The sequence below is a fragment of the Zophobas morio genome, unplaced genomic scaffold (genome assembly GCF_036711695.1).
Source record: "Zophobas morio isolate AGI-343-1 ecotype UQ-CSIRO unplaced genomic scaffold, CSIRO_AGI_Zmor_V1 ptg000011l, whole genome shotgun sequence".
In the NCBI taxonomy this organism is placed as follows: Eukaryota; Metazoa; Arthropoda; class Insecta; order Coleoptera; family Tenebrionidae; genus Zophobas; species Zophobas morio.
Genome location: NW_026972116.1, coordinates 19,425,154 through 19,439,621, shown reverse-complemented (window position 1 = coordinate 19,439,621; position 14,468 = coordinate 19,425,154). Strand labels below are relative to the sequence as shown.

At 34.0% G+C, this 14,468-nt stretch overlaps 1 protein-coding gene across 2 annotated transcripts in view; it reads left to right on the top strand.

The window, feature by feature from the left end:
• Positions 1–14,468, top strand: part of LOC135127121 (FERM and PDZ domain-containing protein 2-like) — a 238,274-nt gene that overhangs the window by 127,820 nt on the left and 95,986 nt on the right. For both annotated transcript variants that reach the window (XM_064053455.1, XM_064053456.1), the window contains one exon: positions 3,161–3,312. In XM_064053455.1, coding sequence (XP_063909525.1) covers positions 3,162–3,312 — 151 coding nt within the window. In that variant the 5' untranslated portion in view covers position 3,161. The remainder of the gene's footprint in view (positions 1–3,160; positions 3,313–14,468) is intronic.

The following is a 14,468-nucleotide window of genomic DNA, read 5'->3' as shown; positions in this document are numbered from 1 at the left end:
TTAATATGCATACAAAATTTGACAACAATCGATCCAGCAGTTTCGGAAATTACGTGTCCAATAAAAATGGATACGGACAGACAGACAGACAGACAGACAGAAACAGGAGACTACTTTTTTGGTGCTGTAAGGGTCATGAAACGTCGAGAAAACATAAAAGTGGCATTTCGTCGGACGGACTCAATTACTGTACTTCTTTAGCTTACGCTCGGGAAGTAAAAATCAGTACTACGGTCCATAATTTTATTGCTTCAAAATGTTCTAAAGCCGGCCAAATTTAATTATAGAGGGTGATTAAATCTGTATATTATTGTTTTTTCAAATAGAACACCTTAGAGACAGGTGTAAAAATGATTTGAAAAATATGAGAAAACTGAAAATTTGCTATTTTCATTATTCTGTATAAATACATAGATACATTCAAAACAGTCTTGTGCAAAATTTCAAAGCTCCATCTTTAAAAATGGTGGAGTCGTGATTTTTATTTTGACTACTTTTTTTTATATAAAATTGCAAACATCTTGAAATTTGTTAATAAAAATTCTTGTATAGATATCGCTTTTTCATTCTTTCATAAAAAAGAATCAAAAGACATAAAATAATGTTTAAAAAAATACAACTTTGAACTTTTAAATGGAACACAGTGTATGGTGATACTTTTGAAGTAATTTTATCGTTCGATGTTCGTAACGAGAACAGAGGAAACGAAATTAACCGACTGTTTATTGACTGCAATAAGAAATAAGAAAGAACAAATAAGGAAATAAAGAATCAATCGTCATTAGAGAGGCTTTCGGGCAAAATTTAGGGTTTCAGGTCTCAGATCGAAGCGAATTAAGATTATAAACTGAATTGAAATGCGTACAAGGAATTTTAAATGCAGGGATTTTTTAAATGCGCTTAGTAATAAAAAAATCAGTGAACAACAGCGTAGTTGTTGAAACGTGCCAATAGAACATGAAAAAAGTTGCATTTTTAAATACGATTATGCTTTCGTGTTATTTCTGAAAATATTCTTTGTAATTTTTATCTCTTGTCACGTGGAAACCTTTAATTCATTCTCGGAGCACAATCTTGTTGATCGTGGCAGATGTCATCTCCAGTTCATAAGCAATGCTTTTTACTTTTATGGGTACAGAGGTTTTATTAAATCTTTTAAATGTGTAGTTAACGTCGCGGTTGCTTCGGTTGCAATTTCAGGAGATTAGCTATCAGATGAGATAATTTTGATGAACGAGGGTTGCAGTTCTCTTATCGTCCGATTTGTTATAATTCTCCAATAACTTAGAATCCTAAGTGAGAACTATGTGCGTACAAGGCGCAATCAATAAATTCGGGTTTAGTCCAACACGGAACGTGACAATACGCACCTTCCCTAAGCCGAACCACAAGAACGGATGCCAGGCGTGTCATTTTCGAGTTGCTTAAATCGTATATCATGTAAATGCGGACAGATCGCTGTTACATGTAAATCATCCGGAAACGAATCTCTGCTTATAGATGCATGAAAATTTGGCGCCATAGAGGCAGCCCTAGCCCCGTAAGAAATTCCACTGAAGATTGATGTTGTATCCGGAAATAATCTCAGTTCGACCGGATAGCAATTGTTTCCTCTTAACGACTCCCATTCGTATACGCAAGTGAAAAAGGAAGGAGAAATTGTAATTTCAGCTTGAACTGTCATATGGGTAAAGTTTATTTTGAGTATCAATCATTTTTCATGAATTTGCATTCAAATCGCGGATATAATTTTGTTTGCTGAATATTATATTAAAAATGAATAATGGTGCTCCAATCCATCATAAAAATGATTCGATCGGAATTTGTTTTAGTAGTTGTTTTAGTCAAAGGGGTTAGAAATTTAGGTCGAGGAATTGTTAATTAAGTCTTGGGAGATTGGGTTAATATCGTTGTCTTTATAGTCTACAATCAATAATGAATTAGAAGTCTAGAGATCAGTTAAAAGCTAACTTACACATCATAATTGAGTTTGGTTGCAGACAAAAGCTTTTACTTTGTAAGGTTTCTGCAAGCTGACGAGAAGAAGTAATTGTGTAATGCGTTTAATCCCATGGGCGAAAAATATCAATTTACAATCCAACTTTGAGGGTCCAAGTAATTTCCGAAGAAAACTTAAGTGGAAATTAAACGCAGGTTCCAGGTGCAAACGTAAACCAATGCGTTGTGTGAAATTCCTTCGATTTAATTCGTATTAGGAGATGAATCCGAATCAATACAGCGTTTGACAGACTCAAATTGATTTCATGCTCTTCATTAATTTCGATGTATTGTGGTTAATCGAGAGGTTAATGTTGGAAAACTTGTGGATCATCAACATACTATTCAGAAATTTGGTGGATGCGCCGGGATTTTCCACTCGTCGATCACATTCGCTCTACTTTATCACACGACATACTTTTTTTTGTTTTTTAAAAAATAACAATCCTTCTGTTTAGTTGCTGCATCCGAAATAACAACATCAAGTGTAATGGAGTAAAAAGCTGTTGCAACGTCACTTACTGAACTTTATATTGAGATTAATGAGCGCCTGAAGAGGAGAGGATCTTACCATTTGGAAAAATCGCATCGCTGATCCCCGTTCTAGTTTATACTTCCTTATACTTCCTTCTCAGATTTTTATTTTTTCCGTTCGTTAGTTTTATTGGGCGAAAATTTACGAAGATACCGCTGATAAACTCAACAATGGATGTCATCAAATTGTAATATCGCGATATAACTAGCCGTGCTGCTGACAGTTTATTGATTCTTGCGACCACATAATCTAACAGTTCCGTTTTTCCACTAACTCGATGCACAAATAAAACCCACAACGCACTTTATTTTATTTTCTGCTAGAAAAATCCGACTCCATTAACGAGTTCGGTCGACCGAATTTGACTGCAAAGTTTGAAAGCTGCATCTCTTCCTCCTTATTCAGGTTCGGCTCGTTTATATTGTGATGATTTCAAGAGAGAGATGCAATAAAGGGAAATCGATGAAATACTTTAATAATTAAATTTCAGAAGTTCGGGCGAAATTCCTAGTTGCTCGCAAAGTCATTTATCTTGAATCATTAAAAGAATATCGATCGGAATTACTATTTCACGAAGTGAAAGCGCTTGTTTCCAACAGCCTAAATTATTATTCGTTCTGATTTCAGCATGTCAAGGTCTCGCATTAAAGAAGTTCGTCTTCATGGAGGTCCAAGTTTGGGAGAACTCTTGACGGCGCGTCCCTCGGGCCTCACCGAGCCCGAGTGTTGGGCTATTTTGTGTCAAGCTGTTCAAGCGCTGCAAGATTTATTCTTATCTGGTAAGCCCAATTTGTTTTGTTTTACCTATCTGATTTAATATGTACTTTCGTGTAAGCGTTGTGCTAGTTCGACCCCAATTACGCGAGCTTGCGATATTCCTCGGAGCGAGAATGTGGAATCGCACTTGAAATAGCAACTCTGTAAACACTGAGGATATTGCGACTGTGTTTCTTTGAATTTGGTTGGTATTTGGTGTCACGGTGCCGTTGATTAAAATGCAAGTTGTAATTAAGTTTTGAAAAGGTTGGCGCTGGCGAACTTAAAAAAATTTCTATACACAATTGTTACCTAGAATATTCGTGTAGATGGCGAACCCATAATTTGTCAGTGGTTTATGAATCGGCCTTTATTTTTGAATTTAGACTGGAGCGAAAATTGGGAAGCTCGTGTGACATGAATTTGAAGTATTAACCAATCTAATTCAAATTTTAATGATCATACGGTGGAATAAAAATACGATGTTTGAATTTTAAGACGCATAATTCTATTGTAACTCAGTACAAACACAATAATGACGTTGTCATTAGGTAACTTCAAAGAAATTTTAAATTTGAGTTTGTTATTTTATACATAATAGGATTACTCGCGCCCACTGAAATTTCCTTGTCAGTGAGCCCGAATGCAACCGAAAAGAGAATTATTTCATTACGTAATTAAAAAGATAATTATTGAAAAAAAATATATATTAAGAGAAATTCTGTGTAAAATAATATCACACAATTTTTTTCAGCTGAATTCAGTACAAGTCTGAAACAAGCTCGAATCGATTCTTAGAGAGCAACGACAAATATGGATCAGATTGCTTCCTTATTATAATAAAGCCATTAAATATATTAAAATTGTAGGCATGTTTGTTTCATGTTAAAGTTAGAGCACTGGAATTGACGTGTTGAAAATGGAAACGTTTTCTGTTACTTATACTCATTTCATATGACAAGTACGAAAGAATATATAAAAATTATAATGCTTTCTCGACGTTTCATGAGTTCTAGAGTATGTTTCCGTCTATCTGTCGTGTAAAGCGTAATTGGTCTGACCATCCCCACAAACAATTTAATTAGGTGACGTCATCTCAAAAGTTTACTACTTAAATTTGATAAAATGACTCTACTGTACCTTGCACATCCAGATTTAAAGAAAAAAATCATCTGATAGTTTGATTGATAAGCGTAGGATTTTTTGACAACTTTTTGAAAAGCAAAATTTTTTAAAATTTAACTAGACATTTTCTTGTAGATTTCGACCTCCAGGAGTTAATTTCGGGCTCATTTTTTCGATACTTCCTATCATTTTTCCAAAATTGTTTGGATAAAACAACAAATCAAACCGAATATTTTTAAATCTGGCACCGGAAACATAAACAAGCTGTGTTTTTGGAATTATGACCATGAAATCTATATCTCAGAGCGTTTTGGGAATTTTTTGGTAACCTTTTCAAGACAAAAATATATACGAAAATTCGTGTCAATTTTCGACAATTTTCGAAATTTAAGTAAAGATATTTTCTTATAGATTTCGACCTCCAGCAGTTAGTTTTAGCCTCATTTCTGCGAAATCTCCTACGATTTTTCCAGAATCGTCCGCTGAATTATTGCAATTTTTTGAATAAAATAATATATAATCTATATTTTCAAGCCGAATATTTTTAAATCTTGCAATGAGAGAATAAAAAGTCCAAAACCTATGTTTTGGAATCAGCACGACGAAAATCTCGGAATTTTTTGAGAATTTTTTGAAAAGCAAAATTTTTTAAAACTTACTACGAAAATGTTGGTCAATTTTCGACAATTTTGTAAGTTTAGCCAAAGATATTTTTTTATAAATTTCGACCCTCCGAAATTAGTTTCGGCCTCATTTCTTTGATTGTTGAAATCATTTTTCTAAAAATTGCAATTTTGCGGATTAAAAGAAAATATTTGCAAACTGAATATTTTTAAATCTTGCACTGGGAGCTATGTTTTTGGAATCAGCACGATGAAATTTATATTGCAGATTTTTTGGAGAATTTTTGATAGGAAAATCCTTCGATAGTATCAAAATTTCGTCAATTTTCGACAATTTTGGAAATTCAACTACAGACATTTTCTTTTTCCAGAAGTTAATTCGGCCTCATTTTTTCGATAGTTCGTACCGTTTGTCCATAATTAAAGATTACAATTTATTGGATTAATTTCTTCTTTCAGACTGTCTGAAACTCTACAGTGAATTGTACAGTGAATTGTTGGGCAAGTTTCAAAAGCAAAATTTTGAAATCCCACTTTACGAAAAAAAAGTAAAATTTCAACAATTTTCGAAATTTAACTAAAAATATTTTCTTATAGATTTCGACGTCTAGAAGTTAGGTTCGCCAACATTTCTTTCGTAGCATTTTTACAGAATAGGCCACTGGAATACTTGCGATTTTTTGGATTAAAATTTTTTTTTCAAACCGAATGTTTTTAAATATTGCACCAGGACCATAAACAAGCTATGTTTTTGGAATCAGCACAACGAAATTTATATCCGAGAATTTTATGGGAATTTTTTGGCAACTTTTTAGAAGCAACATTTTCAATACTGTGAGAATTTCGATCAATTTTGGAAAACTTTCGAAATTTAGCTAAAGACATTTTCATATAGATTTCGATATCCAGAAGTTAATTTCTTCGATAGTTCGATAGCGGCTTTATAGCTTTGATAAATAAAATACATATTTCAAATATACATCTTGAAAATTGCCATTTTTCATTTTATCAGTTCTGGAAAAATTATTGGAATTTTTGAAGCCCAAAGTTGTAATCTACAAGAACCAGTTGAAATATACAAGAAAATGTCTTTGAGTAATTTCCGACTCATGCTTGCAAAACGCCGAAAAACTTTATACGGTGAAAATTGAAAATTTGAGATTTTTGAAAAGTTGCTTAAAAATACTCAACAAAATTTCGGCATATAAATCTCGACAGCTTATTTAAAAACCAGAAAGTATTAATTTTCTAAGACAAGGCTGATTTTGGCAAAAGATATACCCTGTAAGAAAATAGAGGGCGGGTGGGCGGGGATAGTACTTGTAAAGATAAGACTGAACAATATTAAGAGCAGTCCTAGAATGAAAAGAGGATGGGTGAGTGGAGCTACTGGTCGCTTGCAAGACTGTAAAAAAGAATTTCACTGAGCCCCACCCACCCACCCCTATTCCGTTTTGATCACCCATTTTATTGGCTGTGAGACGGAAGTTCAAATGCTATTGCTTGCTTATAAACGACCTTGTAAGAAAAAGATAAACTTAGCCCCGCCCACCCACCCGTTTTCTCAGTTTCTTTCTTAAATAAAAAATACTTCTTACAGCGCTTAGTAAGAAAAAGTAACGGTTAGCGCTTTTTTGTTTCTTTTTTAAGAGTCTAGGTTCTATTAGTTCCCATTCCCAGTATACAGAATTATTAATATAAAATAATTAACCCCGCCCACCCACCATTCTTTTTTTCATTTATTCATTTAATGCGGTCAGAATGAAAAGTGAATATTATGATGAACAGAAACAAAATCGTTAAAATGAGAACAGCGTGGTTGGGCGGGGCCAATACCTGATTTTGGCAAATGGCATATCCTTTAAGAAAATAAAAGGTGGGCGGGCGGGGCTAGTACATGCTAAGATAGACTGAACCATATTAGGAGTAGTCCTAGAATGAAGAGAGGATGGGTGAGTGGAGATACTGGTCGCTCATAAGACGGAAGTTCAAATGCTATTGCTTGATTATAAAAGACTTTGTAAGAAAAAGTTAAACTAAAATTTTCGAAAAGTTTGGCTTGATAATGAATCTTTTTTACTCGGAAATTGAAATTTTTTCATTTGATCGATTCTGGTAAAATTGTTGCAATTTTCGTAGAATTGGAACCGAAAATAACTTCTACAAATAAAATTCATAAAAAATACCCTTGGCTAATTTTCCAAATGTTCGAAGGACAAAAAATACAAGTACTACAACGGACACGGGACAAAAACTGACAGTTGACTTATCTTACCGAAATACATATGTGTGCAAAAAATTATTAAAATCTTCTTACTATTACTGTATAATATTAGTGTATATCCCAGAATTTTTTAGAATTTTTTTGACAAGTTTTTCAGTAACAAAATTTTTCAATACAATGAAAATTTCAACCAATTTTCCACAATTTAACCGAAGACATGTTCTTCTAGATTTCGACAACCAAAAGTTGGTTTCGTCCTCGTTTTTTCAATAGTCCCCACAATTTTTCCAAAATATTGCAGTTTTTTGGTTTTTTAACCTTATTCACTAATTACTAATCAAAATTAATTCTGTTTATCCCCTCCAGAAACTCGATAACGTCATCTGAAGATTTTGCTGATGTTAAATTTATCGTATCCGAATTTTATTTATCCGCCAGCTCCAAAACTTGATGACGTCATATCAACATTATGCTCAGTGGTAGCTGATGTAGTGAATTACTAAGGTTTTAAAGGAATTCGTTACGTATCTTCTAGTAACATAAATTGTAAAATTTTATTGTACAATTTTGATTTTTGCTTCCCGAATGTAAGCTAAGTCCATTCGTTGAACAACTACTTTATTGTTTTCTCGAGTTTCATGAAACTGTTGGATCGATTGTATTCAAATTTTATATGCATTTTTGCATTGTAGTGTACATGGTAAAACGCTGACGAAAATTTGGTAATGTTATCTCAGTTTTGCATGGTAAACGCTATTTGAAATTTGTGAAATAACATAATGTGTGTAGTTTATGAAATTCGCAGTGATTTGTTACCCTAGGCGTCTAGATTTTCTGAAAAAATATCAAAATCAAATCGTGGTTTATCAATCATTTTAGAACTTATTATACAAGGTGACTCAAAAAAATTAATTAAGCAGTTTATTTTATAGATTCAGTCAAAAACGACTTAACTTATTTTCCCGAGATTTTCGTTAACAATACACACTTATCTGTATTTTAAGTTACAGGGGTTATAAATAAAAATAAAATTTAGAAAACTAGTTTTATCATTTATCTTAGAAACTAGATTTATTTGATGCACATATAGATCTACTGCTTCTACAAATATTTTTTGCGAATTTTAAAACCTTGAATGGTACAGTAAAATTTTCAAAGTACGTACCTGCCACAGGATTCTACTTAGCACTGGGGCAGTGTCATTTAGGGTCTGTTTACACGATTACTGCCGTATTTAGCTTCAGAGGGCAATCAAATTTAAGTGGAAACAAAAATAACATTAAATATTGCGAAACAGCTGGAGACAAAAAATTGGGTAGTTACTGTATAAAAACAGATTTTAATTGTTTGTGGATGAAAATGCTCCAATCTATTTTGATACCCTTTTCAAAATGTTAAAGTTTAAAATAATATTTCTTTTATTCAGCAAAATGTATTTTAAGAATGGTGGAGGAGCCGGGTTATTTTCTCTATGAACATAAATATTTATGTGGGAAGAATTTAATACTAAAAGCTTAGTTCTAACAAGATTGGAAGCATCAGACGTCGGTCTCTAACATTCTAAAATAATCAAATCACATATTCGTTTCTTGACGCGACGGTTTTAAGATAGAACATATTTATTTCCATTTGCAGCGTGAACAGGATATTTCGTTGTAAGGAAATCTCGTCGCGACGAACAGATAAAGAAAGTATATTTTCCGGTAGTTTCTTTCCGACATCATTTATAGACTTTACCAGGGCAAAGTCCTATAAACATCTGGCGCAGATCTCTTCGATAAGGCGAGCTTGAATAAGTAGGGAACTCTCGGCTCGTCATTTAGAAATTCGTTGTTATGTTCCTGATAACCGGCAACAAATGAAACCACTTAGAGGTGTTGTGCTTTAGCACCTCCTTTATCTCGTTGCCCACTTTACATTTTACAAAAAAAGAGAAAATTATGCGAACTCGGGGCGGCATAAAAATGCGACTTCCACGATTACACTCAACGTCAGAAATAACTAATGATCAGCTGCTAAGCATATGTTGAAATTTCGTTTGCGGCTCGTGTGTTTGAAATTCACAGAGAAAGCTTATGTTGAAAATATATTACGTATACTTAACAAGACGTCAGCTGGAATTTGGGCGCGTCAGTTGGATCGCATATCTACGGGAAACCAAACCGTGCTAAGGGACGATTTTAAATTTGTTGCGGGCTTAGTCCCTTCCACATTCCTCAACATAAGGAGCTTATTATTGTAAAACTTTGAGCCCACCACAAAAAACGCGCTGTGGAATAAAATCGACGGTGGTGGGGACAACGTATTCTCGTTCGCTTCATTATAGAAATTCCTGAAACAATAGTTGTTCTGATACACGAAAATTAAATTCCTAAAATGCTTAGGAACTTGTCAGGCACAATTTTGATATTCTTATAGCAGTTATGTCGAACGCGCCCCAAAAACTCCCAAGCATTTGCTACAAAACGCCGTAATCTCCCATTTCCATCGCAGCTTTTCAACAACTGTAGACAATGCTTTGGGGAAATAAAACACCACTTTATGACAACGACATTACACGTAGGAAAGCTATACAAAGATCGTAAAATGTGGAAACTTCCAATGTAACAAAACGTTTACGGAATAACACAATTAACGCGAATTATCGACGCACTACCGATGGAATTTCAGCGGCGTTAAAGAGAGATTTTCAAGTGATCCATCAACATCTTTGCCTGTTGTAGTCGCTTCATTTTCAGCGTAATATACACCGCATTCTCGCCGAAGGTCACAACAAATTGTTTTCTCGTGTTATTTGTAGCTACGGGCTATTTTCGTGGATCTGAACAGGATAAATTTCAGGAGCCCCTGCCATTCATCAGTCGGTGAATAGCAAATGAACACTTGGAAGTTTGAAGGTCCCTGCGCTGGTCTATTTTCGCTAAGAGAGGGAATTAAGTAAACAATTCGTGCTTCAAAGATTACTCTCGCAGCAGAAACTTAATAATCTACCTCAAAAATAACGAACTTTCAGGATTCGCCGTCGTGTCAGCTATAATGGCTTATTATATAAAACTTTTGCTCCATTTCGCAATTTACATATATCTGTAAAAAATACGTTAAACTTGAGCACAAAGCATCCGAAAAAACATCGCAAAAAAACATTGTCGGTATTTCGAATATTCAAGGAGAGTTTGTAGAATATACCAAACAATTTCATCAAAACATAGAAATAACAATTGCAGCAGTCGTAAATCAATTAACAAATCCAATTGGAGCACAGTTTTTGGATAGTTTGTATCACGCAGGATGACTTTCCTACAGAATATGACACGATAAAATGAATTACACAAATTGAAACACATAAATCACAACTATCTATTCAAATTTTGTTGTAGACGTAGTCCCTATTAATTTCTCCTGCTGGTGAGATACGCCTAAATGTGACGAAAGAAAGTATTCGGGCACATCTGGCCCTCTACGTGGACAAATTTACGATCTACGTTATGTGTAGACAGATTATCTCGTAGCTCTCTTGCTGATTTTTCATTTAATTTTCTTGAGCTGGGGCGGTCGATATCCAGCCGGGTTTTACAATGTCTGGTAAATTTGTTGGTCAAACAACATCTAGCTGATTTTAACTAGGTATTTAGATGTTGCTGTTTGAATACACGGTGCGTCTTTTCCTGTAGTTGGGGAAGTTTTGGTTAATACAAAATGCTTTTAGATTAATACTAAACACATTTGTGTACGTAAAGGCAAAATGCTCGTCCAATTCTATTTGTTATTCATCAGATGTAAACAAATCTGGCAAAGCTGTGCCCCAGAGCTATGCGACCATTATACAGCGATTTTGATGTGTTCGAAATTTAAACGGAGAATGCGGAAAAACGAACCTGATTGACGTTTGAAAATGTGTTTTTACAATGTGGTGGCAGAATTTTGCTTATCTTAGTAATTTGTGTATTTATTTTTTGAAGTTGTTATTAAAAGGTGCGAATCCTAGCTTCATTTTGGTAAACAACTGTCAAAACTTTGGTAGGTATTAATAGAAAATATTATTTAATACAAATTTTAAAGAATTGTGTTGAGATTGGATTCTTCGATTTTCAAGTAAGTTCTATCCTGCATTCAACTATTCTTAGTTTAGTTCTATAAATTGTCAACATTTCGAAGTATCAAATGCTAGCCAATTTTGAGTTTTATATTGGGACTGACCGTTGCAGTTTAGATTGGTGCACTGTAATACTAAAAATAACAGTATTGTATTCCCAAAATTTTCTACGACTAAATTTCACAAGTTTTTACAAGATTAATAGGGGCAAAATCAGTCTTATCTTATCAAGTACTAGCCCCGCCCATCCGCCCCCTTTTTTGTCAGAGGATATGTCATTTGTCAAAATAAGACTTATGTTGGCAAGTGTTAGCTAAGATAAAGCTAATTTTGGAAAATCATATACTTTTTAAGAAAATAGAGGAAGGGTGGGCGAGGCTACTACTTGTAAGATAAAACTGAACAATATAGACAGTCACTAGGATGAGTAGAGGGTAGGTGGGCGGGGCCACTGCTTGCTAATAAGGCTCTTTAGATAAAAGTTAAACACAGCCCCACCCACTCTTTATTGTTTCTCAGAAGGTAGTACTGGCTAGTACTTGGTAAGATAAGTCTTATTTTGGCAAATGACATATCCTTTGAGAAAATGGGGTCGGGTGGGCGGGGCTGGTAAGATAAGACTGATTTTGACAAATCACATATACTCTGGGAAAATAGGGGGCGGGTGGGCGGGGCTAGTACTTGCTAAGATAAGACTGATTTTGGCAAATCACATATCCTCTAGGAAAATAGGGGGTGGGTGGGCGGGCCTACTACTTGCTAAGATAAGCCTGAACAATATGGACAGTCACTAGAAGGAATAGGGGGTAGGTGGGCGGGGCTACTGGTTGCTAATAAGGCTCTTTAGATAAAAGTTAAACTCAGCCCCGCCCACCTCTTTTCCGTATTTCGCTGACTTATTTTATTTACTGTAAAATGGGAATTGAATTCTGTTTTGACAAGTGGTAGAATCTAAGATTTAAAACTAAGTAAAAAGTGGCCCCGTCCACCTACCCCTATTTTCTCAGAGGGTATGTCATTTGCCAAAATTAGTCTTATCTTACCAAGTACTAGGCCCCGCCCACCCGCCCCTATTTTCTCAGAGGGTATGTGATTTGCCAAGATCAGTCTTGTCTTACCAAATACTAGCCCTGCCCACCCATTCTTTATGTTCTCAGAGGGTAGTACTTGCTAGTACTTGGTAAGATAAGTCTTATTTTGGCAAATGACATTTCCTTTAAGAAAATGGGGGCGGGTGGGCGGGGCTAGTACTTGGTAAGATAAGACTGATTTTGGCAAATCACATGTACTCTGAGAAATTAGGATTTAGCGACGTCACCTCAAAATTTTACTGAGTAAATTATATTTCAAATGTGCATTGAATACATGTCTAAAGTACATAATTATTAATTATATTTTCATTAATTCATTCATTGCAGGATCAATTCTTTGAATGTTTCAAAAACACCATAAAAAAGTCAAATTCAAAATTGTTTATTTGGTAGTAGTAGATATGATTAGTTACAATTTCCAGAAAATTTTGAAATTGTTAAAATTGGCTATATTGGGCGGGAAAAATTTTGTACCATGGAAATAAGCACTCACATTACGAATTCAAAGTTGTATTTGCAATAGATCCTCAAATAAATGTTAAAATCGACAAAAAAGTTCTTCAAAAAAGAAATGAACTGAAAAAATTTCCGTTATAAAGAAAATTTACCGTTGATTACGAGTCTGAAGTCGTTTTTATGATGGGTCTTAAAATAAACCCAAGAAACCAAAATAACCGTTTTTCCAGATTTTTTGGAAATGTAAAGCGATAGCACGGCGAAAAACTTACAAGATGTAGAAAATTGTACGCATGTTATGAAGTCCTTTTTTTATAACTAATCAAAGAAATCGGGCAAAAAGATGAACGTTATTTTTCCAAAAAGATTTGAAACAGTTGAAATTGAACGTTTTTTTTACCACAGAGAAATTCCCTCAGATTACGAATTCAAAGATGTATGTATAGTTTAGGAAATATCGTTGTACCCTATAAAATTTTATTGACGATAACGAGACGGACAGTAGTACAATAGCAAGAGATATTTACAACTTAAAGTTGTCGCGTGGCGGTAATCCGCAGATATTGAATTTCTAAAACAGCGAAAGTCCGACCCTGTGTGTACAATTACCTGTTAAATGTTCTCCAACAAATTCGAGTGGACTGGTGTGAGCCATAAATATTTCTTACCATTGTACTACTGTCCGCCTTGTTATTGTCAATAAAATATTATAGGGTACGATATATCCTAAACTATACAATAGATCTTCAAATAAATGACAAAATAGACAACCCGGTTTTCCAAAAAATTTTGAAGTTAAAATTGCTCCAAATTGAACACAAAAAATTTCATTACAAGGTAATTTACCGTAGATTATGAATTCAAAGTCGTTTTTATTGTAACTAATCAAATAAATCAGAACAAAAAGACAAACGTTATTTTTCCAGAAAATTTTTGAAATTGTTGAATTTGGCTATACTGACCGGGAAGAAAATTTTACCATGGAAATTGCCCTCACATTACGAACTCAAAGTTGCATTTATAGTAGATCTTCAAATAAATGGTAAAATCAACAAAAAAGTTTTTCAAAAAATTTTAAAATCGTTTAAATTGTGTCAAATTGAACTAAAAAAAATTCCATTGTGGAAAAAATTTACCGTTGATTACGAATCTGTCCGAAGTCGCGTTTACGATAGATTTTACCGGAAAAGCCAAAATTACGGTTTTCCCGTTCTTTCTTTTTTGAAATGTACTTATTAAAAAAGCGATAAGACGCCCAAAAAACTTCCATCATTTAGCAAATTTTGTGTAGATTTTGAATTCAAAATCGTTTTTACTATAACTAAAGAAATAAATTGGGAAAAAAAGAAAAACGAACGTTACCTTTTCAGAAAATTTCGGAATTTTTGAAATTGGTGATCTGAGGAAAAATTTTGTATTATAAAAATGCCCAAAAATGACGAATTCAAAGTTGTTTTTACAGTAGATCTTCAAAAAAATGATAAAATTTCCAAAAAAATTTGACAACAATTTTTAAATTGTTAAAATTGCTCCAAATTAAAATGAAAAATATTCCGTTATGAAGAAT